The sequence below is a fragment of the Chaetodon auriga genome, chromosome 5 (genome assembly GCF_051107435.1).
Source record: "Chaetodon auriga isolate fChaAug3 chromosome 5, fChaAug3.hap1, whole genome shotgun sequence".
NCBI classification, from domain to species: domain Eukaryota; kingdom Metazoa; phylum Chordata; class Actinopteri; order Chaetodontiformes; family Chaetodontidae; genus Chaetodon; species Chaetodon auriga.
Genome location: NC_135078.1, coordinates 26,351,538 through 26,379,214, shown reverse-complemented (window position 1 = coordinate 26,379,214; position 27,677 = coordinate 26,351,538). Strand labels below are relative to the sequence as shown.

The 27,677-nt window shown below is 44.1% G+C and overlaps 2 protein-coding genes across 4 annotated transcripts; one reads left to right on the top strand and one right to left on the bottom strand.

Moving 5' to 3' along the window:
* Positions 1-1,122: 1,122 nt before the first annotated feature.
* Positions 1,123-9,297, bottom strand: vps33a (VPS33A core subunit of CORVET and HOPS complexes). 2 transcript variants are annotated; one of them, XM_076730086.1, is made up of 14 exons: positions 9,028-9,297; positions 7,530-7,641; positions 7,097-7,162; positions 6,840-6,967; positions 6,531-6,717; positions 6,275-6,391; positions 5,962-6,136; positions 5,629-5,822; positions 4,288-4,414; positions 4,031-4,098; positions 3,640-3,777; positions 3,093-3,230; positions 2,820-2,988; positions 1,123-1,982 (listed from the first exon to the last, which is right to left on the bottom strand). In XM_076730086.1, exons 2-14 carry the CDS (start codon positions 7,629-7,631, stop codon positions 1,789-1,791), a joined length of 1,803 nt encoding a protein of 600 aa, XP_076586201.1. In that variant the 5' UTR covers positions 7,632-7,641; positions 9,028-9,297; the 3' UTR covers positions 1,123-1,788. The 2 variants fall into 2 exon arrangements, with proteins under 2 accessions (XP_076586201.1, XP_076586200.1); XM_076730085.1 differs by lacking the exon at positions 9,028-9,297 and having other exon boundaries at positions 7,530-7,880.
* LOC143320439 (rabphilin-3A-like) lies at positions 9,282-27,558 on the top strand. Of its 2 annotated transcripts, XM_076730083.1 has the most exons (18): positions 9,282-9,421; positions 18,981-19,070; positions 19,189-19,200; positions 19,401-19,526; positions 19,664-19,793; positions 19,940-20,023; positions 20,112-20,280; positions 21,469-21,654; positions 21,779-21,961; positions 23,324-23,403; positions 23,550-23,624; positions 24,104-24,213; positions 24,342-24,468; positions 24,557-24,613; positions 24,724-24,878; positions 24,968-25,049; positions 25,203-25,299; positions 25,394-27,558. In XM_076730083.1, exons 2-18 carry the CDS (start codon positions 18,997-18,999, stop codon positions 25,522-25,524), a joined length of 1,878 nt encoding a protein of 625 aa, XP_076586198.1. In that variant the 5' UTR covers positions 9,282-9,421; positions 18,981-18,996; the 3' UTR covers positions 25,525-27,558. The 2 variants fall into 2 exon arrangements, with proteins under 2 accessions (XP_076586198.1, XP_076586199.1); XM_076730084.1 differs by lacking the exon at positions 19,189-19,200 and having other exon boundaries at positions 9,388-9,421; positions 18,981-19,082.
* The last annotated feature ends 119 nt before the right edge of the window (positions 27,559-27,677 follow it).

Sequence of the window (27,677 nt, the reverse complement as noted above, 5' to 3'; positions counted from 1 at the left end):
TGTATAGCCACAAACAATATCTACTGTGGAACATCTTCAGCCTTCAGCTTTCATGTCTTACTGATATTTTATGGAAACATGCATTCATGGAGCAGGTATTCATCAGGCTCACAAGCATGTACATGTAGTGCATGTACATGTATGAACCATGTAAGCTGTGATGCCTCACAGCTAGAAAGAAATGTCAGTCCAATCTTGTTAGTTATATAAAGCTGTGTTATTATCTTGTTCTGGTGAAGGTTTAAGGGATTTAAAGTAGAACAGAGGAAATTCAAGCATGCATGAAACACAAACAAGCTCGTGGTGTAATAAAAACTTAAAGCAATCATACCTCGGTGTAGTTGGAGCAGGACAGGAGCTGATCAGCAAGTGGGCTCCTGTGCTTCCAGCCCTGAAGTCCAAGTTGGTGTGTGCTGCTTTGAGCGTTTTGAGCCCTTATGGCAGAGGAGGAGCCAAAAGCAATAACTGATCACAAGGATCTGAATCCCGTGAGATGGGTCTAAGGGGAGTTTAAGTCTTCAGTGCACCTGCGCCTCATACAAAGACACTAGATTTTGGCCATCAAGCAAAATTAACAGAATGAAGTATTTTCTAATGATTTGAATCAGTTTCCATGTCTTTTTCAGCCAATCAACATGCAGGAAATGAGCATAGATTTATCCAAGGTAGTTCACCAAAATACCCAGAAGCTGTCAGCAGGTCTCCCTGTGTTCATAGTGTAAGGCACGGAGAAGGTATCGACTGAAACAGGGATCAAACACCCTCCCGCAGCACAGTTATCCTCTACCGGAACATGGAGCAAATGGCCTCCTAATTCAATCAGTGTCCTGCGCTGTCAAATCACAGGCTGCTGTGGGCTGCGCTCTCCAGACCAGGGCCATTACCGGCTGATCGGGAGGCCTGTTACAGCGCTAATTGCTCCTTCAGAGAGCTGGTCCGCTGCTGACGGACACACTCCCATCCCTGCCTTTCATCTGCTCTGCCCGATAACAATCAGCTTGCCTCTCTGAAAATTATTTGCTAAACAATAGGCAACATGGCATCCCACATGACCAAGTCATTTGTGATGCAGTACGCTTTATTTATCTATTTTGGAGCCACAGAAAAGTGCCGACACAAGACTTCAAAAACTGAAGAAGTGCATCTTTAATTGTCTTATACATGACATCATCACAAACATCCCAAAGGTTTTAATCATACATACAAATATACAGTAACTCCATGGTACAGCAATGACCTCAGTGATGGAAATGTAGCTAAGAGACAGAGCGATGCACGATAAACAACATTAAACCATCTTTATATGATATTGGTGCAAATCAAGAACCGGAACAAAAGGTACCCTGTGGAGTTCATTTTTTAAATGTTTTCACATTTGCGTCTCCATTTTGCTTGTATCATGCACATTAATGAGGTGGCAGGTAACATGATGCACATTCATTCGACCAGTCTCAGTGCACTGATCCACAGTCGGTGGTGGTACCACACAGAGAAGGGTAGGAAAGCCCCACCGAGGGCAAGCAAGAAGACATAGACAAATTAGCTTTGCAAATGTTCTGACGGAGGAAATGATTCATGTCAGGCGTCAAGATACAAACGTGTTTTTGGTCTGTAACACTGAGAGTCAACTTTGCTTACAGGACAACTCCACTGGGCAGCTTTAAAGAGCCTGTTGCTGTCCAACCAGCACAGACATCAATGAAACAGCTGCAGCGCACCAACATGGACTTATAAACAGCAGCTGATGGATGGGGGTGTTTGATGTGGCCAGGTGTGCAGGCAGGTGACTCAGGGCGTCTGGGATTCAGGCCGGTCCATGAGGGATTTTACCCAAGTCGTGCCATTTATGAGTTTTGTGGTGGCTATAATATACTCCATCCCGCTGTCCTCCATTTGAGAGAGGAAACGAAGAGCGGCTATTTCTGCGTACGTCACTCCGCCGAGGAAGAACACCAGCGTCGTCCGATTCTCCCCCTGCTGGCCTGCGTGACGGGAAAGGGAGACGCACGTCAGTCAAACGATATGTGAATCTAAAGTAAAGAAATTGCTGACGTGACACAGAACACTCTGACTTTAACCTGACACAGCAGATGGTTTGTCACGCAAACTCCTCCTCCGATGCAAAAATACTCTCTGTTCAGATTTAAGTGATGCGTTCAGGAGCACAGTAGCTTCTCTTGCTGTCAACACACCTAAACCACCCCCACCTGTAGCCACCGGTGGTTCATCATAGGACGCTGATTGGTCTGAATCAATTAATCTTAATCTGACCTTGCAAATCAATCACATTTCTGCCATTGCTCACTCTAATGCAGTAAAACTGAATGTAAAAAAGGGCCAAGTCGCTTCTGCTAAAGCACCATACTTTGAAATGTGAAAACACGAATTTAGCCATCACCCTCCCCCTAGATTAGAGTCCTCTATTATCACCTTTCAAACCCAGCGTTAGGCAGGCCTGTAGAAACAAGTCAACTGTCTGATGCCCAGACTCAGTTCTAATTAGCACATTTCAAATTGAGCGTGTAATCTAATTCATTATTCACATCAGTTTAACACCTCCGACTGCCAAAGCGACAAGATGGAGGGAAAGTGAAGGAAAGCATGGATGGTCGCAGTATGCTCGCAGAAAAACCACAAACACTGACGGTGCTTCTGTGGTGCTGTCAGCTTTGTGTCATCAATCTGCTGCCGTTCAGCATGTGACTGAACAGAAACAAAGCCGTGTCTTATCTGCACGTCGCAGGCGGGAGGCTGTTTACTTTTCTTCTGTTCAGTGAGCAGCAGGGCAAACAGCAGACCTGGTTTGTTCTGGTCCTTACGTTTCTTATGAAGGCCGGCGGGCAGCTGCTGCCTCTCCTCAAAGTGCGGGCCTGGAAGCATCTTCAGCACCTCTTCGATGCTACGCCACCCGGGCCTGGCCAAGACCTGGGTCAGTCGGATGCTCAGTGGAGCGTAGCCGCTGTACACGTAGGAGATGTCGTTGGGGTTCTGCAGGAGTGAAAAAACACAAAGAGGTCAAGATCCTCCTCAAACCGTCCAGAGTGTTTGAGTTTAATCCTCAAACTTCTTTCCTCTCTTCATAAATCTCCTACCTGTTCATTGGCGTCCTCCATCCACAGTTTAAGGGTTTTTCTAATAGTGGGGTAGTTGTTCCTTGAGCTTGTCTGAGGCTTCAGAAGACCCGACTTCTCTAGGTTGTTCAGTGTTAGCATGTGCTCATAACCATAGGTCTTCACAAAAGACAAAAAGAGCATTACTAAAAAAAACCTGTCAGACACAGAAAAGACACGACCGCCAAAAACAAATCTAAGCTGCAGCGATTAGTCCATGAATCAATCAGCTGATCAAAAGAAAATTAATTGCCAACCATTTTGATAATCAATCATTTTTCAAGGCAAAATGTCAACCATTGGCTGGTTCCAGCCCCTTAAATGTAAGAATGTGCTGCTTTTCTTTGTCATTTATGATATTAAATGAAGAGTCTTTGGGTTTTGACTGTTAAACCAAATTAAAGATGTCACTTTGAAATTTACATTTCCTTGACTAAACAATTCATTGATGAATCTGGAAAATAATCTGCAGATTAACTGATAATGAAAACCATTAGTTGCAGCCCAAAACGAATCTTCATGTCTTTACCTGGAGAATCTCCCTCTTGTAGTAGTCAAGCACCTTCTGCTTGAGGCCATTGTTGCAGACTGACTGCATACACACCAGGCGCAGGATCTTGATCAGTGGATCCTTCTGTGCAATGGAGTCTTCTATATATGTGTTCACCTGGACAGTGATGGAACAGTCATCAGAGCTGTAGTGCACCCATAGAAAAAGTACATAAATTCTAATTCAAATCAGCAGAAGATGCAAAACTTAAATACCAAATGCAATGAGGCATCTGATTATTGTGAGGACTTCAGTGAGCTTTAGTAAGATCATATGAAACTGACGTATTGAAACTAAACTAAACTCGACGTATTGATGTGAGAATCATTTTTATGACAGATTAGAAAAACAACAGGCAGGTGAAGAGAACCTTGTCTGTGTCGACTCCGGTCATGAACTCCTGCTCCACTGTCAGATTATCGAAGAAGGCCTCAGATGCTGAAACAAGACACGTTAGATTTGATCACAATGACGACACCTTAAAGCCACAATGCTGAAAGAAAAAAGAAATCTGGGATTCTACAGTCCTTAAAACCAGGAGAAACAGAAGACAGAAGGTAGATCCAAAACGCAAACAGAATACACTGGAAAGCATTTAAAGGGGAAAAGAGGGGCTTATGTACGCACTGGTGATATCCTTGATCAGCTCTGCAATAGAAGTGTGGTTAGCCAGTGAGCTTCGTGCCGCCTGCATGTGAGGCAGCTGAGACACAAACTGCTTTATTTCTCCCACTGTTTTGGCGTTGTGGCGTTCCTGAAAGACAGAAAATATCACTTAACTGGCTGAGCTGTTGATATGTTTGATACCGCAGCTCAGAAAAACAGCATTTAAATGATGGAGTCCAATTTAATGGCCACAAAAAGCCAATCATACGGCACACCAGGAAATGAATTTAGACGGAAAACAGGTTTGGACGTGGCAGGAAATTAAAATTTCTCAAAAACAAGGTTATGACGCGGCTTCTCCTACGACTACATATATGAGTAGACAAAACAGTTTAACCCATCTTCAATAAACTATTTTAGTTTCCCTTCAGGCTAAACACCGACAATACACACACACACACACACACACACACACACACACACAGAAAATCAATTGCGCTCCTGAAAACGTTTCCAATGGAACGTGCAGAAGAAGAGCAGCCTGCTCATGCTCTCTGAAAGCTCACTACGCCTCTGATGGAGCACAGTTCTGCTTATCAACAATCTCTACTTATGTAGTTTGTTCTGCAATCAATGCAGCAGGGTCTGCGGTGACGAGAGAATGCTAATATGTTTGGCCTCGTTCGGCGTTCTACTTGAACAATTTGCATTTTATCTTATCTCTGGGTAACTGTCATCACTCCCCTAACCTCATGGATTTACAGAATGTTATGACCTTTGTGGTTAAATGCCACAGAGATTACAATCAGATCAGCTGGGATGTCTGGAAGTGATGTAATGTTGCTCCCTGGAAGCATCGGACACTGCAAAGACATATTTTTAACATTCTTGCAATGAACATTAAACTGAAATGAAACTGAAATTATTGACAAAAAGATAATGCTGCATGAGTTATATGGAAGTACTTTGGAAATCTCAAAACGACGCACAGATTTAGACTGTCAGTGCCAACAAAGACAGGAAGCACAGCAGATCTTTACCATCACCTGAGGAGGTACCATCCCAGCAAGCACACAGAAAGTATGAAAATGTGAGCCTGTGTTAAATTGTTTACATTTAGAGGTCATTCAATCTATTCTTTTATCACCAAATGTACTCTAAACTGAGCCACGTCTGTCCAGTTAAACCTTTACTCTATTTCTCGTGTCATATTCTAAACTTTGACTGATGAATCTTCTGTTTTATTCAGGTCACTTTCAGGATACTAATCATCTTATTTTTTGCCATATCGCGCAGCGCTACACTGAAGTCATCTGACAGCAGGAAGATATTCTACAGCGGCAAAGATGAGGCGAGACCGACCTCAAAGGCAGCTGAAATTATTTTGGCCTTCTTGCTGAGCGCCGCTCCAACAGCGTTGAAGTTTTTGTCCCGTATTTCTGCGTAGAGTTCCTCCGCCGAGTTGAGCTGCAGCTTCTTGGGCTCTGTGGGCAGATCTTTACTCGCCTCACCTTGCTTCTTCTGTGCAAACTTCTCAGGAGGCAACTTGACATAACCTGAGACAGAGGGAGTAAAAACAAGGACATTAAAAGCAGAAGAAGACATACAAGAAACACACAAACAGATGCAGACTTAAGGTAGTTATAACCATGCATTCACACATGATGAGAAGGAGTCACAAAGATTTCTTCTAACCGTTGTTGATTCCGTAGATCTCATCGATGAGACCCTCGTAGGTGAGTTGTGTGGCCAGAGGGGTGAGCAGGTCCACATTACGGTCCAGGAGGAGCAGAGTGTCGAACACGGGCAGGATCTGATTCTGACTGCCGGCAAACTCCCTCTTCATCCTCAGCATCATGTTGGCAACATGCTGAGATCAAGGAGACAATTCCTTTCTCAGACAAATTCATTCACTCGGCTGCTGCTGAGCCGCCATCTGTGAGCAGTTTCAGAATAACAGTGACCATCGGTTTTCATGCACAATGATCCCACCTCGCGCCGCACTCACCCGTGCACATTCTCCTTTGCCGTATATCTGTGGAATAGTGCCATACAGAGCCTGCAAGGTCATGAGGCCTTTGGCTGTGTGGTAAAGGCTGGTTTGGTCATTTTCTAAGTAACACTCCTGTTAAGAGACAAAAGGGAGAGAACACTCATCATGACAGTTGATGATCAAAGTAATTCCTTAAAGAATGCGTAGTTACTTCATTCATAGAGCAGCAGAGTAGTGATATATATATATGAGGTGCACACGTTGAACACACCCTGAAAGCACTTTCGTACTCCATGGACAGCAGGTCACCGTCATAGGGGATCAGGTCCAGGATATACTCGTCAATGTTGATGAAAGAGGCCAACACGCCCTGCTCCTTCAGCCGCTGTTCACACAGCATGCTCCGCCGAGGCACAAACAAAATGTGGAAGTCTCGTGACGAATGCATCTTGTCCTCGCTGAAAGGAGCACAGACCAGGACAAAGGCGTTAATACTGTGGGCGGCTTTGACCGAAAGCACCTGAAAATACTTGACGGCCTTACAGAGAAAATGCCTTCATCACCGCTTTAAAACACAGACCTGAATACATTCTCAGCGATGATGTCCATGAGCTCCAGTCTGGGACGCACAAAGAAGATGATGTTTTTGACGTCAGCCGAGGGGAGCCTGCCACTCTTGAGGGTGAACATCTTTTCCACTTCATGTTCCTTAAAAACACAGTAATAAACAGTCAGCACGGGCTTGAGATCTTAGAATTAACAAACACTTCAGATGTAAACCTCACCTGGGACTAGTCAACCATGTTACAGTGCAAAAACTGCACAGGAAGTACTTACCTTCAGCAGAGAGTACTGAGCTATCAGCCCAAAAGGTCCCGTCAGATATTCATCCCAAACTATAGCCTAAACAGCAAGGGAACATAAAGTTTTGTGGATCAGTAGCAAGACCTGAACAATTGCCTGTTGTTTGCTGTCAGTGTTGATTTAGCTTTTAGCTAATGCTTGCTATAATACACTGATGTGCTGCCACCAGGAAGGAAGAATACGTAACATGCAAACACGACTGTAGCTACACGGTCAGAGGACTGTAGTGTTTGAATATATCCACACTCTGAATATAAATATATCTTTAAATTACTGCAATATTATGTATTTTGCAAGGCGTGTCGACGGTTGGCAGCTCGGCGATAGCGCTCAGGTTACATGGATTATGGCTAACTGTCGCTGTTTCGGCCATGTTTTCGGTTACATGTTCATGTCTGTTCGTTACCTTGCTTCCCGCACACTTGTCCAAAAACTCTCGAAGCTCCTTTCGCGCTGCTTCTCTCAGAATGTTTAAATTCACTCGACCGTACGACAGATGGGCAGCCATCTTTCTTTATCTGCAACATAAGTCAGGTGATCACAGCGGTGCTGTCGATCACGTGACCAAAGAGGATACAATATCAAGATCATTTACACCATTAACGCCATTAACACAACCCCAAAAGATAATTTCTCCAAGCCTGTGACACCTTCCCATCTGATATCGTACATCAGTCTGAGATTACCATAAATAACGGTAACTAGCTAGCTAACAGGTTAGCTATCCACCTTTGGCCAGCAGGAATAACTAATTTGTGTTGCGCATGCGTACTGAGTCTTCTTTAAATAACTTCACTAAAGCACTTCTGCGGCTCATGTGTATACCGCTACCGATGGAGTGGACATAATCTAAACATTTTAGTGCACAACACATGAGTATTTTCCCAAACATGTATTCTTAAAGTGTGATGCGAATACGGAAGTAGGAGGGGGTTCATTTGTTGTTCCACCTGCACTCTTTTCCTGGGTGTGTAGGTGTGGCGAATAAACTGTTACCGCTCACACGGTGTGTCTCATAATGGAAATCCAAATAATTTCACAATGAGTGCCTTGTATCGATTCAACTGATGGTACTTATATTATGGTACTTATATATATCACTATAATTCTATAACTAGGCAGAAAACATCTTTAATGGAGATATATAATGTTTTTTTTTTAAATACTTTTTTCAACTCTAGACTTTCAAGACTAGCCTCTGCAGGTCTCTACATGGAAACTGAACCCATATCATTCTTAAGATGAAACTGATTGTATCAAGGATTCTATTTTAAAACTGTGCCCACATTTACATTGATTGTAATAATCGGCTCTGTGGTGAGCACTTTGTACTCCCTAATTTATACCATAACTGTATTTTCATAGGGGATGTTCTGCAGTCAGATTGCAGTAACAGTAACAGTCATGACCAGTCTGCACACATTTCCGAATCAAACGTAAAGACACAGATCGAGATGGGCAAAAGAGAAGCATTTCCTCCGTTTTTTGGTGCAATGAATACTTAACCCATAAGATGGCGCAATGTCTCCACAGCATGATCAAAGTGGAGGCTTGCGCTTTAAACTGAGACACTGATGTTAGAATTTCAGTGGTTATTTTTGGAGATTAAATTGTTGCTGCAAAACATTATAAAAACCTAACTCATAGGACTGGATAAAGGAAAAGTGCCAGCAAATTATGTAGTCTGATTGGTTGCTGCCCAAATCCTAAGATATTTCTGAGGATCCGTAGTTATGCGGGATAAAAATAAACACAAAATAAAAAGCATTACCTTAAGATAAAAATAGAATAGAAGCTCAGTTCTATTAAAAGCCTTTGCCTTCAAATAGCAGAATAACTTTCAACAACCGCATTCTTGCTGTGATGATGATGTTAAAATGAGATAAAGCGCAGTTACAAATCACCAATTCATGTTCTTATAGAAATGACTTCTCAGCAGGGATGATGAGACACATTTAGACACTGAGCGCTGTTACGGAGACGATCGCATCAGGTGATGACCGTCCACTTCAGCATCAGTGCTATCACTTCAGATCCAGGGGTTTCCTTCCCAGGGTACCAAGGGCTTTCCATCCTCCACGCAGGATAGAAGACGAGTTCCCACGCATTGTGGAGGTCCACTGAGCCACTGGCAGCAGACTACTCCTCCAGGCTGAAGAGAAAAACACGGCTCTGGGTGACACGCACCATGCGCAATGACTGACTTCGAATCCAAGCGCTGCACAGAAATTTAGTCCGCATCATTCTCTGACAGCTCCCTGAGCGAGAGGAGAGAGCGGAGCAGGGCTGGACACTCAGGTAGGCTCAATGATCTCCTTCGAAGGATCAAACATCGCTTCCCCATCATGAAATCACTGTCAGGTTATTGCGTTTGGCCGGTGACTCAGTGCGTTAGAATTTCTCATTTACAAGTTGAATGAATGCAGCATTTCATTCACAAGAGAGGGACTGGAAATGATCCCTGACGCTGGAACACCTTTCACTGCCTGTGTTTGTTAGTTTGATTAAATATTTATATTTTTGTCTTTGTATTTATGAGGCAGTTATTTTCTGAGTCATTCGAATGAAAAAGGAGCATCTGTGAATGTGTGCAGTTCAACTCAGCATGCATGGAGCTGCTGCTAATTAACCTATGTGAGGTACAAATTATGCAAATGAACATTTGATTGATTCCTTTGTTTAATGGAAAACGTGTCTTACTGGAAACATTGCTCTGCAGCAGCACATTCCTGTCATTCATGCAGAGGAGTTCAGCTGATTGCCTTCTTATTTTGAATTGTTGCATTGATTTTACTCCAGCATGCTTTGGTGTTGTGATTATGTTCTCATGAATGGCTGATAAATATAACTCTCGGTGCAGCTCAGTAGGTTTTGTTAAATTCCTCCTTGACGAATTAAAACAATGGCCGGCTGCACTCCTGCAACATGAGTGCTTCCTTGTTGCAGATCTGATATAAGAAAACAGACCTGGTAAGTCATCTGGGAGATTGTGTGGTTGCGGTCCCTGGGCGTTGCTGCAGGATTTTTACAGTGGGAACGCACACTGGGGCTTGATGTGCCTGCAGACGAGGAGGAAAACATCAGTGATGCCTCCAAATGCTGATGTGGGCAGGGCAGCTCTGAACTCCAGCTGTGCCACAGGACAGGTGATTCAGTCGCCTACTTGTTGTGATATTACCTCATCCTGCACCCGTGGGTTGTTACACTTTTGTGGGTCAGAGCTGTGCGTGTTGTAACCAGAATATTGGACCAAACAGGTTCATTGCTCCTGGTGTGAATATGGAAGGAGGAGAGAAAAAAGAAGATGGGAATCCGCCTCTCGGTTCCAGCATCTTCAACTCCTCCTACAGACCTGAAGCATGGGGATTAAATGGGGGAGGGGAGAAAAGACTGAATGAACAGTCTGTGAGATATCTGCAGCTGCCTCCTCTCACATGAGCAACCACAGTAGTGATTGGACGACACCCCTATGCTGGTACCTCGCTCTCTGTGTTCCTGTCTCTCTGCCAGCCCACTGTTTTCTGTCCAGAGGAAGACCAGAATTAGCTAAGAGGGAAAGGGGGAAATTGTTCCTGTGGACAGATCACACGAAACAAGAGAAAACAAACGACTGAGAGCATAAGGAAACATGGGCGTTAAGGGAAAAGGTGAAAAAAGATGGAGGGAGCACTCTGCACACTAACTGCATTATTTAAAGCTGAAAGATACGAGGCGACTGTACTCATAATCCCGTGTCTTCAGCTCGTCTTCCTCCCTCACCACGCTGTCTGTTCAACTGCTAAGAATCATCCGAGCGAGACGCCTCATTTCTGACAAACTGCAGCCACGTTTATTGATATGAGAGATGATCCTCTGACACTGCTGCTGCAACAATGAGCCATTCTGCACGGGCTTTGAAATTTGGCACAGGTACAGTCTACTACAAACACACAGACTGGTGGACACACACACACACACACACACACACACACACACACACACACACACAGGCTTTTAATCATTCTGATTCTCATCTTCTGATCTTGCTGTTACCATGGCCACAGTTGTAAAGGTGCATAACTCCATGTTCCTCTGTGCTCTTCACAATCCATACTGTACATGGAGCTTAGAACCCGAATCATATGTTCCACTCTAAGTACCTGTTTGTGCTGCTTCTGAGCACATTTCTAAACGTGTTGTGCGAAAGCCATTTTTCTGCCGTTTGTGGCCGAGCTTCAGCAGGGAGTGGCTTCATCTTCAAATTCTCATCAGAGCGGTGGATGGGAATCGATTCACCAGCCTCTCTGAAACTGGTGATTAGATCTGCCTAAACACTGTGGCATATTGGAAAAGACAGATATAATTAATGTGGCCTTTACACTAAATTCTCCCAAGAGAGGAGGGAGTTGAAAATCCAAAACAGAATTGGATTGTGGAAGAATCTATACACACACCAGCCTTTCTATAAGAAACATTTCTGTCCACTTGGCTGCTTATTTTTAGCTGATTAGAATCACCTCTGTGCATATGCTGTAGCTGCAGTAATGCCCCAGAAGCTCAGTGACGTCTAAATAAACAAACTTTGCATTTCAAGCCGCATAGCCGAGCATCTCGACGGGGCTTTTTGTCTCAGAAGCTGGTCCAAAGCTTGTTTTTAGTGTCGTAGTGTTTCCAGACCAGAACAGACTCTCGTTTGCCAACAGACCCACTGAAAACACCCAGGAGTATTGTACCTGCTAGTTTGCTGCTGAGGCAAGAGGACGGGTCAGATATCCGGCTGTTGAACTGTGCCAGATCTTCAAAGCAAAGCAAAAAGGAGACAGTATCATGGCGGTCACACTGAGGGATCGATAGGAGATCGGATTTGTTTCTTTATATGTTAAGAAGCATATAGTTTATCTCAACAGACCACCGGCTGAAGGTCACTTCTGGTTAGCGGGGATTAAATGTGTAGTATCTTCACAGCAGACCTTTACTGTGCTGATTTAATGCCCCTGCCTGGTCGTACTTGTTTCCCCGAGATAAGATGGAAGGAAATTGAAGGAGCATGACTGGCCAATGCATCAGCAGGCAGTTCTCAAAGTCCCACCTCTTACCTCTGGGGCATACAGGGATGAATCACCATCAGCCAAGAAAATTTGAGACTTACTGCAGGCTCTTACTGGAGTGCAATTAACTGAGTGCTCCATGTCCGATAGCCATTTACTTCTGTAGTTCTAAAATAAGGCCTGGATGAAAGAGGTCTCTGAATTACATCAAAACGTCTGAGAAAATGTGGGTCAGCAGACATTTTTTCTGCTAAATTTGAGGGTTAGTAATAAAAATGAGACCTATAGGATATGGACTGCTAATTCAGTGTTCAGTGTGCATTGTGTTGATTTAAGAATGAAACTCACAGCACCGGCGCCGTTTAGGTCTGTTGGGCAGGGCCAACAGTGATAGCAGGATAACAGCACGGTAGCTTGTTGGTCACTGGACGGTCTTTCCTGTTTGTTCTCCTTCGATGCGGGACCTGGAGCCGTGCCTGCCGAGAGGATGTAGTTGTGTGCATTTGAGTTGGTGCAGCACTCTCACATTTGAGAGGTGAAGAGTCCTCACAGATGGTTCCACAGATGGTCCCCATCAACGCCGTTGTCTGACTGAAAACATGGATAATTTGTCGATGCCACAGACCTAAAAGGCTAACAAACATCCTTACTATTTCCCAAAATAGGGTTTAATAATTGCTCAATCTGTCTGATGCTCTGTGGTCTTTTTCCTCCCAAAATCCACCGTTCTGTATATAATTTCTGATACAGATCCAAGTACATAAAGCATCCACTAATGCCTTAAAGAGGGGACTTACACAGAGTGAAAGGCAATGGGGGTGGGAGTTGTAAATAATTAAGAAATGCTGAGTGATGTTTTCCCTCTGCAGTGGAGGGCTTCTTGGTGCAGTGCTTTACAATCTTGCCCAGGTCCGGACCTCACTGTGTTGCTATGTTGGCACCCCATCGTCCCTTTATGGTGGATGGATGGAGTTGGGCCACGCAACTGGGAGTGGGTGGCTCCCCTTCCTCTCTCCCCACTCGCTCTGGATGCCTGATGTGTGAGCATTAGACACCAGCAGCTGAATCCTGTGAATAGTTTCTAAGACCCAGTGATCTGCTGTGTGACAATCCATTCAGCAGAAAGTCGATCACTACCCTTAACCCTTTAAGGTGGGTGCGCTCCAATCATCCATCACATGCTTATTGTCTTTATGTTCCAAACAGCTTCGTGGTGGCAACAGTTATCAGACTGGCCATGAAAGCTGTCTGCACAGACCTTGAATTTCTTTGCGTCATTCGTTTTGAACCACAAGCCAACATGTGTCAGCGCAGAATGAGAGGGAGCAGCTGGTTGAGCTTTCGATGACGTGCATCTCACTAGTGAGTCAAGGTATTGTCAACCAGTTTGTGTTTTTGTGGAACATTTTGGTGAATATCTGTAGATGATTCATGACTCAAACTCTAAATTGGCAAATTTGACCTCTGATCGACACTCAGATAACTCTGTATTTATAGATGTGAGGGAGGAGAGGATGATTTAAAAGGGAAAAAAAGACTGTTTTTCAGTCTTCCCTGCTCAGACATGACGTTCCAGATCACCACAGGACTCGAGTTGAAACTGTAGACCCGCCAAGACTCTCCTGTCTGAGGATCTCAGGCTGTGTTCTGTTTCATAATACATAAAACAATGTGAGTTACCGCCAGGCCAGATGGTAAAGGAAGAGAAACTAGTTGAAATGAAATGTTATTTCCCTTCTGTTCTTCATCCATGCTGCACAATGATTGGTATTATTTGAGTGTCGCTGATTATTGGTAGTTTCCCATTAAGATAAACTACGAATACAAAGCCACACAATGCAGTATGAGCCTGGTAGTTTAGAAAACGAGCTGCTTTCTTGCAGCACTGTGAAAAATTGTGTGTGCTTTGCAAGGTTATTGGGTCTTTAATAGGAAAAAGCAATAGCCAATGAAACATTCATGGTCACAGCAACTGAAAAAACAAATGTTCGTGGTTTCACCAGGATTATTAAATCACTGGCAGGGTGCATATGGTGTGCTGACATGAATATCAAATCTGGCATCCACTCAGCATCAGCACCTTGGAAAATGTTTTGGATGAAAATGCTGACCTGAGCCCACAGGGACTCTGCCTTGGCCAGTGGTTGGGGTTGTTGGTGAATGATCGGGTGGCGGCTACAGGCGACCTCCATTATACGCAAGTAAGTTTTACCCCAAGGCATTAAAATACAGATGGAGACCTGATGAAAGATAAATTAAAGTGAAGCCAATTGTGGGACTTCGCATTGATCTCCGATTCTCATTAACCCATTTTAGAAATGTTCCTCTTGGAGGACGGCAAGGGAATTATTGTCCTGGAATTCAAGTCCAGTATGACGTAGTCTTTCATTATATTCAGTACATTTACAAATAGGACGCACAGCAGTGTGTAGAAAAAACACACTGGTGATTCATTTCCTGTCAATTCACTAATGGTCTTATGTTACAGCGCAGATTGCATGATAATAACATGAAAACGATGGAGTAAAACCACATCTTTTTTTTGCTGATCTCAGTATATGGGAGATGACTCTCTTACCACCACCCCCACCCCCTTTAAGCTCTCAGCGCTGTTTCCATAATGATCCATGCTGGATCAATCCACCGATGCCCCGCTGCCTATTGTCAGTCTTCCTGCTTTCGTCACTTCTTGTTTACACCAGCAATGACCAACATCTCGAAAAGAAACATGAAGCTGCCGGCCATAACGAGGTGCTCCTATTCCAGTCATATGTTCTGCGGTAATGACGCATTCACCTGCTGTTGAAAGTCATATAACAACATTAATCTGTGGGAGTGCCTGATAAGACTTAAAGCTAGTTAGTCACGCTGATCCGTCACCTCATGTTTCCAAGGAGGATGCATGGCTGTGTTTCTAAAAATGGATGTGTAGGGTGTGCTCTGGGAGTTGTGAATGCATACACCCCTGGTGTACAGATGCAGATTTTTATTGACTATCCTCTCAGGCCCTGAGGAGGAGACACAGGTTTCTAAATTGGTCCTCTCCACCCCCGCATGAAATTCTATACAGGAGAGATTCTGCTGGGTGGATGACTTGCGATGATCAGGCAGATGACTAGCTTGAGTCGAAGCGCTCCCTCTGGTCTTTCCTGTTGTCATCTCACACATGACGTGTTACTATTCATGCCTGGTGTACTTGTAGACGCTGCTGCACGGACCACCACATTCGAAAGCGTCGTCGCAGAGGCTTCATGATATTTTGGAAAAGAGAAAGAAAAATATCTGCCGCTCCCCCGAGAAGAATCCACCACCTGACTGAGTCATCTCCGATGGGAGGAAAACATGGAGAAGATGACTGTTGTACCAAGTCAGAGTCGCAGATGACGCAGATTAGTTTCATTTATAACCCCAGCAGGATAGAGGATGACAGTCTGACGGTCACAGTGATACCACGACTGTTGAATAACAAGGCTCAGTATGACATTTTGGTCAAGACAGTCCATTATAATTGACTTCAGGTACATTTTTGAATATGTACATTTGAAACTGCATGAGACTTAACCCTCTCTGGCTGCACAGTAAATGAAACCAAGCTGTACTCTTCTTCCGCATGTCTGAGGCAGCAAAGCGTAAACTGACAGCTCTTTATGAGAAAAGTGTGTTTACGATCCTTTAGACTATCTCCTGAATGCTAATTGGATTGTCAGCAAAGAGTCCACTTCAGCGATGCGGTAACAGCAGCACCAGAGAGCTCTGACTTGTCTGAGTCAGTAATTACCCAGCCCAAGTCTGAATGCCCCCTCCCATCTGTCTCCCTCCATCCACCTCTCCAGGACAATCATGTTAGACAAAAGTGGGATTATTCATTTTGGCAAGTGAAGGAGGGCCGTGCTTAAGAGCCTCTGTGTATACGATATCTATATTGAACATTCAGAGTCTGAACCGTCAGACTGCTGCTGAAAAGTGGGAAAAAGACAAATGCTCCCTGAGGACTGTGTTGTCACTGTTGGCTGGATGCAGCAACATCAGAGGGAAAAGCCCACACCCAGAATGTCTATTGATAGCACGGCGAATTTGCTGTTATTCTGTGAATCCCGCAGGCAATGCAGCAACAGATTAGAGCTCAAAAGGTATGTAGCCTGGCGTTACGCAGCATAATGTGAGCATCTGAATGAGGGAGACGGCGGCACACCCCTCCCTTTCTCTCCCTCTTTCACTTTGCCCAAGATTTTATAATGCCGGATTTTACTTCTGTAAAAAGCAGAGCACAAGTGAAACTTATTGATTCTCCTTTTGGCCTTATCGTTTTACATTTTGTAATCTCTCTGCAACACGGTGCCTGCTCTCTCCTCATCCTGCGCCATCACAGTTCTTGATGTGCGAGGCTCCAGAGGGGCTTTTACTTCCTCTTGTTGCTGCCTTTCGGAGCCCGCCGGTCCTCTCTGACTGCTGGTGTCTGCCCTCAGGACATACACTGCTGCATCCTCCGGCCTGTGGCTGCTGCAGCATCACTCCATGCATTGTCTGGCGGAGGCTTGAAGCAGCTCTCAGTCAATTGTGCAGGAGCACACACACACACACTGAGCAGACTTGCCCACGGGCATTTGCCTCAGTGATTCCTGTTGACATCTTTACCATGTCACTTTGAGATTAAATTATATTGCTGGTGTATCATGTATGGATACAGCTGACAACCCGCTGTTTCTCACTGTCATCATTAGCACTGGACAGTGTTCGCAGCCTGTTTTTTGTACCGTGCACACAAACAACTGCAAAAGCTTATCTCCTGTCATCATGTACTTTAAATACTCTGGTGACACAGCCATCCTTAGACTCCTCCTCAGCAGCAATGGCTCTCTTCTAGACTACAAACAGTCCAGTCCTGATTTCACCACACAGAGTGATGATGCCTGCCTACAGATCTCGTAAGCAGCTCAGTCCCACCAGCATCCCTGGATAAAGTGCAGAAGTGGTTGAGAACTGTAAAAACACTTTTGATAAAATCTTCACCGTAAACGATCACAAACGGTGGAGACAAAGACTCTTAGTCATCCTTGTCAGTACAAACTCACCTCCTCCTCCTCCTCCTCCTGTTTGGTAGCATAATTGAGTGACTCCTGCTATATGGAACCATCTGCTTCTTTGAAATGTGCCAAGCCACAAACTGGAAGACGCTCCTTACAGTTGCGCTTACAGATGCTAAAACAATTGGCACTGTCTCTGTCAATTTGGAAAGCACATATAAATTTGCATGACCCACACCACCCACTTCAGCATCATTTCACTCTGGTCTCTAATGTACAGGAGGGCTCGCTTGGTCATAAGCTTTGCTCCCTTTGCAGGACTCACAGTAAGCTACCTCTATTATAACCGCCATATGCCTATTTTATAGAGCCTTTCTGTTGTGTCTTTGCTGTGTTTTCCCATGTCCATTTATTGCTTGAATATGTCTCTGGATAGAATTTGCTAAAACATGCTTGGCAAGAGGAAATGGTACTGACTCGGCTGCACACTTGGCACCAGGAAATGTGCTTGCGTGGCCATTGGTAGCTGGTATGTTGTTGCTTTTTTAGAGTTAATATGTAAATTCATAGGAAGCAAGTAGATGAAAGTGAAAATGTGATTAATACTTTTCTGGAAACATGCATTAATTACTTTTAATCTCTTCTAGCGGTTGTATGGTGTATGGTGATCAATAATATAAAGACATCATGGTCTACTTTTTATTTAATCATCAATGTGCGCCAATTACAGAGGCCATATTATGTTCATTTTCAGATTAATACCTCTGTCTGGGGGCTCTACTAGATTAGGTTTACAAGCTTTAATGTTCAAAAAACACATAATGTTTCTCATACTGTACATTGCTGCAGCACCTCTGTTCACCCTCTGTCTGAAACACTGTTTTAGTTCCTGTCCCTTTAAGGCCTCCTTCCAAAAAGCTCAGTCTGCTCTGATTGGTCAGTTCCCCTAGACCTGAGCAGGCACCACACACCATGTTTCTGCATCATCTCTGCCAGTGTTTTTACAGCCAGGGTGTTGCTATAACCCACTCCTGCCTTAGATACCACCACAGTAGCTGCTTCTGAAACTTCATAACTGCACATGTTTGAGAGGGAATATGATCCATATTAGCCTCAGCCTCATTGCCCAGCAGGCCAGTACCACCCACCATGTGCTTTATGGCCTGACCAAGCTGGCTGCTGTGTGCTAATCAGACGTACGCAGTGCTGCCAAACAAACGTATTCCTGCAGTTTGACCATTTCTTTGTCAGATGTAGCTGCTTCGTTAGCTTCAGAGCACGTCTTTCAAATAAATTTATGTGCAGCAGCAGCAAAGGCACACATAAGTTGGTTCTTGAACAACAGAGAAACTGGCATGATTTGCTCACTTGCCCTGGCATGTTGATTTCCTCCCATATCTTTGCATACAGCGACAGTGAGGTAGACTGGTTGGGGTGATCACCCAGCTGGAGGTGGTGCTGTGTTGTCTAAGTGACTCAGGCAAGCAATGGAAGAAACTGGGCTACTGACAAAGCCTTTCTGGTGACTTTGGGCTTTGTAGCTTTGCACACTATTGAACACACTCAAGGGAAGGGGGAAAACCCCAAAAAGCCCACAATGATGTTTAGGTCAGTGGCGCATGAGGTAAAGAGAATAGAGGATAAAAAGTGTAGACTCAAGACATAACTGAGGCCTAAGTCAGAATCTAGTCATGAATTTGATGATTTCTGACTGTACTTAAGCAAAACCATTAATTCCAGCCATTAGTTAAAGGTCATGTGACTGTTGCTGAATTCGTCTCTGTCCTTCTTTGTGTCCCCCTGCAGACTGTGACAGTGCAGCATGACGGACACTGTGATGAGCAACAGCTCGGATCGCTGGGTGTCCAACGACAGGCAGAGGAGCATGCATGCTGGGTAAGCACGATTGTCAGAACGTTTTGGTATTGTTAACCTTCTCTGTAAGTGTACCAAACCTACACTGTGCTCTCCTTTGTTTCACCTGCATCCTGCCGATGTGTGATCTGTGACACAGTGATAAAGAACAGTAAGTAGACAAACTCCACCTCTTTCATCTGTATCACGTATATCTGCTCTGTAACGGTTCAGAGAGCAGAATGTGTGTTATTCATTGTATTTGCTCTGTGCGTCCAAACATTGAATGTGAAGCGTGTATGCTTCACATTCAATGTTGGATATCATTTAGTAAAATCATAGAAGCAACTGGAAAATATGTTTGGCTGACAGGGGCACCTGGACCATGCAGCCAGGCCCTGGTCCTGGTCCAGACCTGACAGATGAAGAGAAAGAGATTATAAACAGTGTAATCGCCCGTGCTGAGAAAATGGAAGCCATGGAGCAGGAGAGAATTGGGTGAGAGATTTTAAAACATGCAGCGGTTTCACCGAGATAAACACAAAATCACCCGCTGAGACTGGTGAAGTGTATATTTTGACCTGGGATAATTAACGGTGACATTTTAAGAAAGATTTCCCCCTGTGCTGCTGCAGGCGCTTGATAAACCGCCTGGACGACATGAAGAAAACTGTGTGCGGGGATGGAATGTCCCGCTGTTTGCTGTGTGGGGAGCAGCTGGGCTCACCTGGGGTCAGCTCAGTGGTGTGTGAGGACTGTAAAAAGGTAGGTAATGAGTCAGACACACACCTCTGCCGCAATTCACACAAAAGTTGTGAAAACATAATAGGTCATGGTCTGTGAGCTGTGCACTTGTAATAACATCGTAAATGGCAAACAGCTGGAAATCTCTATTTTCTCCTGTCGTGTAGAACATGTGCACCAAGTGTGGTACACAGTGTAGCAGCCGGCCACGTGCTGTGTGGCTATGCAAGATTTGCAGAGAACAGCGAGAGGTGAGTGCTTTACCCCCGTGAACAAGCAAAAGAATTAGATTTAGTGTTGTAAAAGCCTGTGACACATATATTTCTTCTGTTTTCTCAGGTGTGGAAGAGGTCTGGTGCCTGGTTCTTCAAAGGTTTTCCTAAGCATTTCCTGCCATCACCCATGCCATTATCTAAAGCAAAAGAGACAGGTGCCCAGGATGCAGCAGAGCCCCAGGGGCCACCAGCCCCTAGGCCCAAGGCCGCAGAAACCCAACAACAAGCACCAGGTAGACACAGCCAAGAGTTGCTCCTGCAGTTTTAGTCTGCAGTCTTTTTTCAGTCACCATGAATTTTTACATGAGGGGACTTGAAGGTCTTGGCAGCTGGTTTTGGGTGCTTCTGTACTGTGTAGACTGTAAACATTAATACAAGGTTTTTGGTGCCCCCCTTTTCAAGAAATAAACATTATTAGTGATTCAGGCTCTCCGTTGCTTTACAACATTCAACATTTGGGAAGATCCATCATGCTTAAGTTTGTATTCACACACAAAGCTAGCAAGGAAGGCTAAATAGCTTCCTCTCGAAAGGTGCTGGCTCATTAGCCTAGCTTGCTAGTATAATATTTTCTTTGTTATTTCAACACATGCTGAGTCATTGGCAACTCCGACACATTTAGTGTTGTGTTTGTCCCACATTAAACAAGAGGGGAGTCTAGTTAGCAGCTAGCAGCTAGCATTACTTACGGCTGGCATGGGTCCACATGTGATGACAGGTGACAAATCACCCGACAAATTCAGCACAGATAACCCATGACTTGAAAAATAATGCAGAGTATCACTTGTAATCGACGAGTAACAGAAACTCTGGTGACTATATACATATATATATATATATATATATGTGTGTGTGTGTGTGTGTGTGTGTGTGTGTGTGTGTGTGTCACTTTCTCATAGCTTCTTCAGTATCAAAAGATCAGCATCTTTCCTCTTGCAACCCCGCCTCTCATTGCTCTTTTCCAAACCATCAAACCTTTTATCTGCTTCCCAAATTTGGCAGCACCGCCCACTGTTGCAGAGGAGGGAGATGAAGAGCTCAATTAAGCTGTCGGAAGGTGCATGCTGTGACATGGGATGAGCCTCCAGGTGGTGCTGGCATGATGGGTCACATCGTATTATTTCACACTTTCAGTGTAATTACCTGGGCAATGCAGTTCCGCCATAAAAGAAAGGGATAGCTCGAGCAGACAGGCAGACTATATATCTGCTGCATGTACAGTAGTCGGCTGCCACAGCTTGTTGTAGTGTATGTAGGTCAATGCCTTTGCAACGAAAAAGCTGCAACATCAAAAGTATCCAGAGAGGCTAGGGAGTATTACAGATTCCACTGCAGTAGGAGCCTGAAGTGCCATGATTATGCATGTTTCCCTTATGTATAGAATGTGTCTGTGCGTTTATGCTATTCATGCTTATTTTTAGCACCAGAGCCACAGGGCCGTGCTGGTTACCCACCTGTGGCCCCTAAACCATCAGTTGGGCGCATGGCCACAGGCGGGGCTGGCCCTGAAGAGGCAGGGCAGGGCAGCCCAGTGGTGATGAAGAAGATGGTGCCCGTCCAGAGCTCCAGACCTCAGCCTGCTGCATCGACCACAGTGGCCCAGCAAGGTGAGAGCCAGCTGGGACACAATCCTTGGCTCATGTCCTCATAAAGAGTCCCAAGCATTAACCAAACATTGCATCCCCAGCTGTGTTATTTTGTTCAGCCTCAGATGATTGAATGTGGTTGCAGGTCCAATGGCAGGAGATGGAGGGGCTTACTCCTCTGGCGCAGTTCCTCCAGAACAGAGAGCGCCTCCTGCAGTAAGAGAGGACAGGAGGCAGCCTGCTGCCTACGGTGCTCCTCCCACCCGACAGCAACCTCCCCCAGCTGAGGAGGAGGAGGAAGCCAACGACTATGACTCTGATGAAGCCAGTGAGTACACCATCTGCTCTCTCCTCTCATAGAGTCAGGTGGCTGATGTGTCGGCTTTCATTTCACCTCGTACAGTTTGACATTAGCGATTTCTTTTCACTCATTTCAGGTAAATGGCACCAGATGGGGTGTTTTTTTCTTCATAAAGCAAAACATATTGTCATGCAGCATACAGTATTTGGCATTGATACCTTAATTTGGAGGCTTCTCTGTTCCCCTTAGGGATTCTGAGTCATATTGTGTTGATTCTTGATTTCTGCCTTTTAGTTTTCTCATAATAATTCATATCTTTAAATTGCCCACAAGTCCAACCAAACAGCAAGTATCACTCCGGCAGCGTATATCGAGCTGGGTGGAAAATGGCAAATGATAAGCGCCATTCGTTATCAAAGCATGATAATCAGTATCTGAGGAACTAAAAAAGAGAAAAAGATGAGAATCACGATGCGAATCACTAAATCAATAGCGATACATAAGCTGTGTAATCACTCAGTTTCTTCTTCTTCATATATCCCATGTTAATGTGAGAATGGTGCCATGCCATTCATTTTCTGCGCCTGCAGCGTCAAACGGCCTTTATTCTCTCTCTGGGGGATTGGGTGTTAATTTATTTTATTGAGGTCTGGAAATATGGAGCTGTGCAAATAATTTGAGCTACAATACGGCTACCAGGATATAGATTCCCCTTGTGGTTGACCCAATCCCCTGTGTTGGGAGTGACAGTGGCAGAAATAGCAATGGTTTGACGCGCCTGTTCTCTGTGGAGATGTGATGGTGAGAACTGGTAGCTGCTAACTGGTTTCACTGGTTGTAACTTCTTTAGTATTATTGATCCAAATGTCCTGATTGTTTCAGCTTGACAAAATAATATATAGTAAGAGTAATAGAGAATGTGATTGGATGGAGTTAAACAATTCTTTATGCTAAATTTTTAATGTGATGTAGTCTGAAAATCTATAATTAAGTAGCAGTGAAACTCCTCCAAAGAAAATGTGTGTGGGAACCATTCACTCCAGTTTTTTTTTGTTTTTTTTTTACCCAGAAGCTTATTTTCTGAATGTCTTCCTTTGAGACTTGTGTGTTTATTTGATGATTTCTTTTATATTATATGAACCTGCTTTGTAATGAGATTTTTCTGCTGTTTACTTAAGGTGAAAGAAGGCTGGGATTGTTTCATGAGTGCGGGACCTAATCGTAGATTTTTTTTTTTTTTTTTTGTCCAGTCTGGGCTGGTGCTCCTCACTTCTTTTCACAAGTTGAATGTTCTTTAATTACAGGGGTATCTTTCGCTGTATTTATTCTCTTAATTATTGAAAAGCAGACTGGCTGTCCCACGTAATGACTGATCTGGGTCTCTTTCAGCCACTCTGGGTTCTCTAGAGTTCAGTCTGCTCTATGAACAGGAAAGCAACAGCCTCCACTGTAGCATCCTCAAAGCAAAGGTACCACTATTCTCCTCATTCTCTCACACAAAGGGACAATTACAATCAAGTGGTTTATGTTAAAATGCTCCTGAATGGCACTTTAGCTTAATTGCTCTCTGCTGCACATGATGGCGTGATGGACACGGTGCTCTGTCTCTCCTCAGGGACTGAAGCCCATGGACTCAAACGGACTGGCAGATCCTTATGTCAAGCTTCATCTGCTGCCAGGCGCCAGTAAGGTAAAAGACACACCTTTCCTACATTAAGCTTTTACTTCCTTTTAAAGATTTATTCCCTTAATATCCTACTAAGCAAAAAAGGAAACGTGATGATTTTAGATCCCCTTGGTTCATTAGAGGCCTTTCTGCCAGCTCAAGCCTGACACCTGGTGGTTTGAACTGACAAAATCCTAAAATTAGTTTGGGGATGACATCTTGAAATAAACTTACAGATTTTAAAGATATTATAGATCATATTAGAAAATATAAATAAAGTATGAGTTGTAGTGAAGGTGCATTTTTAGTGTGGTGAATTACTCTGTGTTGTGGTGGAGAATGAGACAAGTCTGAGTTGCAAAAACACCTTTTGATGGGAAGTAGCACCATGTAGGTTCCAGCGATAAAAAGGCACAAACCACAGATGTGAGAGATCTTGTGTAGTAGTTACTTGCCTCGAGGTATTTATATTTCCTTGTCCTGATCTACCCTGCATGTAACAGTCTAACAAGCTGCGCACAAAGACCCTGAGAAACACCCGCAACCCCGCGTGGAACGAGACTCTCACCTACCACGGCCTGACAGATGAGGACATGCAGCGCAAGACCCTCAGGTGAACTTACATCACTCATTTAGCTGCAGCGGCCCTGTATTCATATTTTAAACTTAATCTGCCCTCAGTTGACTCTTTTAAAGGTGTAAGAGGTCTGTATGATTTAGATTCACTTTTGATTTCCACAGGCTGTCGGTCTGCGATGAAGACAAGTTCGGGCATAATGAGTTTATCGGGGAAACCCGGGTGGCGCTGAAGAAACTGAAGATGAACCAGAAGAAAAACTTCAACGTGTGCCTCGAGAGAGTTGTCCCTGTGAGTGAAGCTCAATTACATCCAAACAACGCTTTGTTCTCCTTGTCTGAATCTCTTACTGACCTGCTGTGGTCTCCATCCTCCTCAGACGAAGAGAACTGCGACAGCCGGGGGAGCCAGAGGCATCGCTCTCTACGAAGATGAGGTAATGCTTTTATTTGCAAGCATGTCTAAACATGATGCATTCCTCCAGAAGTTCACACAAATCTGATCATGAATCCCACTGAGCTTTTTCCTCCATCTGCTCTGTCTTAGCCGGGGAAAGATGGCACAGAGGTCGAGGAGCGCGGCCGGATTCTGATGTCCCTCATGTACAGCACCCAGACCAACCGCCTCATCGTGGGTGTGGTGCGCTGCGTTCACCTGGCTGCCATGGATGCTAATGGCTACTCTGACCCATATGTCAAAATGTAGGTAGAGCAGGATCAGAAGCACATTTGGATGAATGCATGATTCCAGAAATGGTATGAATTCACTCCTGTATGTGCACAATTCACAGATGTCTGAAACCTGACATGGGGAAGAAGGGCAAGTGCAAAACACAAATCAAGAAGAGGACCTTAAACCCAGAGTTTAACGAGGTTTGTATGAGAGCTGAGGGTGGAAGGCTGCAATAAGTCAAATGAATTCATCCACAAATGATAATCGAAATTTATAGTCTTTGCAACTCAGGAATGGAAAATGTTGGGAAGTGGCTTTGAGAATGATGAATTAATGTCTTGATCAAATTTCAGGAATTCAGTTATGACATCAAACACAGTGAACTGGCCAAGAAGACTTTAGATATCTCTGTGTGGGATTATGATATCGGGAAGTCCAACGACTACATCGGTAAATATTTGAGGAGTCTTGTTGCTTTGATAAGATAAACCTGAAATTCACCTGCCTGCCACCTGCCTTTTACACCTCACTTCCTCCCTGACAGGTGGGTGTCAGCTGGGTATCACTGCCAAGGGAGAGCGGCTGAAGCACTGGTATGAGTGTTTGAAGAACAAGGACAAGAAGATTGAGCGCTGGCACACCTTGTATAATGAGAATCACGTTGCTAGTGATTAACCACTTGTCCCCTCCCCCATACAGCATGAGCTAACCCCCCCGACTTCCTGCAAACTTGGTTTGCATTCATCTCCTAACGCACTTTCCCTCATTTGTATTGTTTTGTCTATTTCTTTCACGACCTGACCCTCACACAGGCTTACTCGCCTCCTCTTCCCTGATGTAGTATATCTCTTCTTTCCTGTTGTCTTATTAACAATTTCTCTGCCTGTGCTGATACTTAATCTGCCTCTGGGACAAATCATGGCATAAATGAATTAGAGATTTCACTCATGTAACCAAGACATCTGTCAGTAAACGGCTGCACAAGGACCATGTCTGCCTGTCAGTGATGCTATGTATTGTGCTGAACTTGACGCATTCTTTGCTAATGAAAACTGAAGTTTGAATTGCACTGGCACAGGACAAGAAAAGCAATATGTTATGGCATCTGAGGTCAAAACCATCATTCAGAGTCATAAAATCCTTGATTGAGCTCATCCCTGAACCTCTTCAGACTGTCAGGGTTTTTTTTTTAATTGTTTCTCGTGTGGTTACATCATGCTGTAGTGAAACACTTGAACTGTATAAGCATGCCAAGCCACAGACATAAGGAAACACGCAGCTGCGCCTTTAAATATTTCACCTGTGCCCGCTGTCCTGAACATATTGTATATTTCCATGAAGAAATGTTTACATACTGATACATTGCTCAGGTTAGGATAGACATCTGATATACAGATGATTCATGTCAGTGAACCATGAGCTAGATGAGTCTTTCAGCAGTTGCTGTTAATTTGAAAATTATAGCACACCTAGTTAAACATTAGGAGTTTTATGTATGGTTAGTCAAACTGTGAATTTTGATTTGATGGAAGTATTAACTGTGATTAGAGAAACTGAAAAGTGAAGACGTTCTTTTCTTTCGTAGTTATGGTGAGAATTGGCAGGAAAAAAGGATTTTCCTCCTGCTACCTCTACTCTTCTGAAGCCCGCGGTTCACTCAGAGGTTTTCTACTGTAGTGTTTACACTGAATGCACACGGCCAGGTCTCTCACAGGTTTCCCGAACAAAATTTAGCTGCTCCACTAGACGAGGAACGACCGTGGAGCAGGATATGTCATAAGTATATGCAGCTTTACCTGCATGCACTGTGCTCGTGACTCTGGTGCGCCTGGGGCAGTCGTGGCCTGCTTTTACCCCAACGCACTCTTTGCACAAAGCAGGGCTTTTTACCCTCTGCCACACCCCAAACATTCAAGGCTTTAGTGTGTGTTTGTTCACTAATCACAGCAAACCAAGGAAAGCACACCTCACACAGTGGAATGACCTCAATTTATAACGCTGTTTGCAAGTTATTCCAATGTCAAAACAAAGACGAAAACAAAAAATCCTATGCATGAAATGTCTTGTGGTTCAAGATATATATACTTTGTAAGAATTTAACGCTATTGTAATTCCATTAATGTTTACACTTCTTCCCCATAACATTCCTGTTAATAGGTTCTATACAAGAGGCCATATTCTGCATGACTATGGTGACTATGGTGTACCTGAATAAAGTGGTCTGATGGCACCCACAGGATAGATTGATGATCAACTGAGCACATCGACAAAAGACTATTCAGCTCTATCAGTAGCAGACAATGAGGTGGATCTCATTCTTTGAATGAGGCGTTCTGTACATACACGTTCAAATCTCTCCAGTGTCTTGTTTTCTCTGCACAGCCGCTCTCCTGCCCTGTGGCAGGTTCACACACCCACCGGGAACATCACACACTGTCCTATGTTGTGCTACTTCAGCTGCACTGATCATCACGATGATCGACATAAAATATAATCAGTAGTTATTTTTTAAAAAACGGGCTTCTGTCTGAGCTAAACCCATAGCTGTCCTCTCCATTCTGCCGGTTCAGTGGAATGTTTTTTGGTTCATCTCTGTATTTGTACATAGATAGTGCATGCACTGGAAAGATGTATGTTTGCATATAACTTTGCATGTAAAGATTTTGCAGAGAGTTTACACAGATCAATAAAAATCTAATGAAAACTGAGGCTCTCTGTGTGTATGGACTGATTACCAGTGATGAAGATAATTATGTTAATAATGCGACTATTACACCGAACATTTCTTTAAAATCACATTTCTAACCACTACAAGATTGAATCCAAAG

Bases quoted from the DNA above. Each gene is read 5' to 3' on its own strand.
- LOC143320439 (XM_076730083.1), top strand. From the start codon at position 18,997: ATGACGGACACTGTGATGAGCAACAGCTCGGATCGCTGGGTGTCCAAC. The intron at 23,625-24,103 runs GTAAAAGACACA...TGCATGTAACAG, and splicing joins TGCTGCCAGGCGCCAGTAAG to TCTAACAAGCTGCGCACAAA. The intron at 24,469-24,556 runs GTGAGTGAAGCT...CATCCTCCTCAG, and splicing joins GCCTCGAGAGAGTTGTCCCT to ACGAAGAGAACTGCGACAGC.
- vps33a (XM_076730086.1), bottom strand. From the start codon at position 7,631: ATGGCTGCCCATCTGTCGTACGGTCGAGTGAATTTAAACATTCTGAGA. The intron at 7,163-7,529 runs GTAACGAACAGA...CTTGCTGTTTAG, and splicing joins ACAAGTGTGCGGGAAGCAAG to GCTATAGTTTGGGATGAATA. The intron at 5,823-5,961 runs GTTAGAAGAAAT...CCTCTGTCTCAG, and splicing joins GATCTACGGAATCAACAACG to GTTATGTCAAGTTGCCTCCT.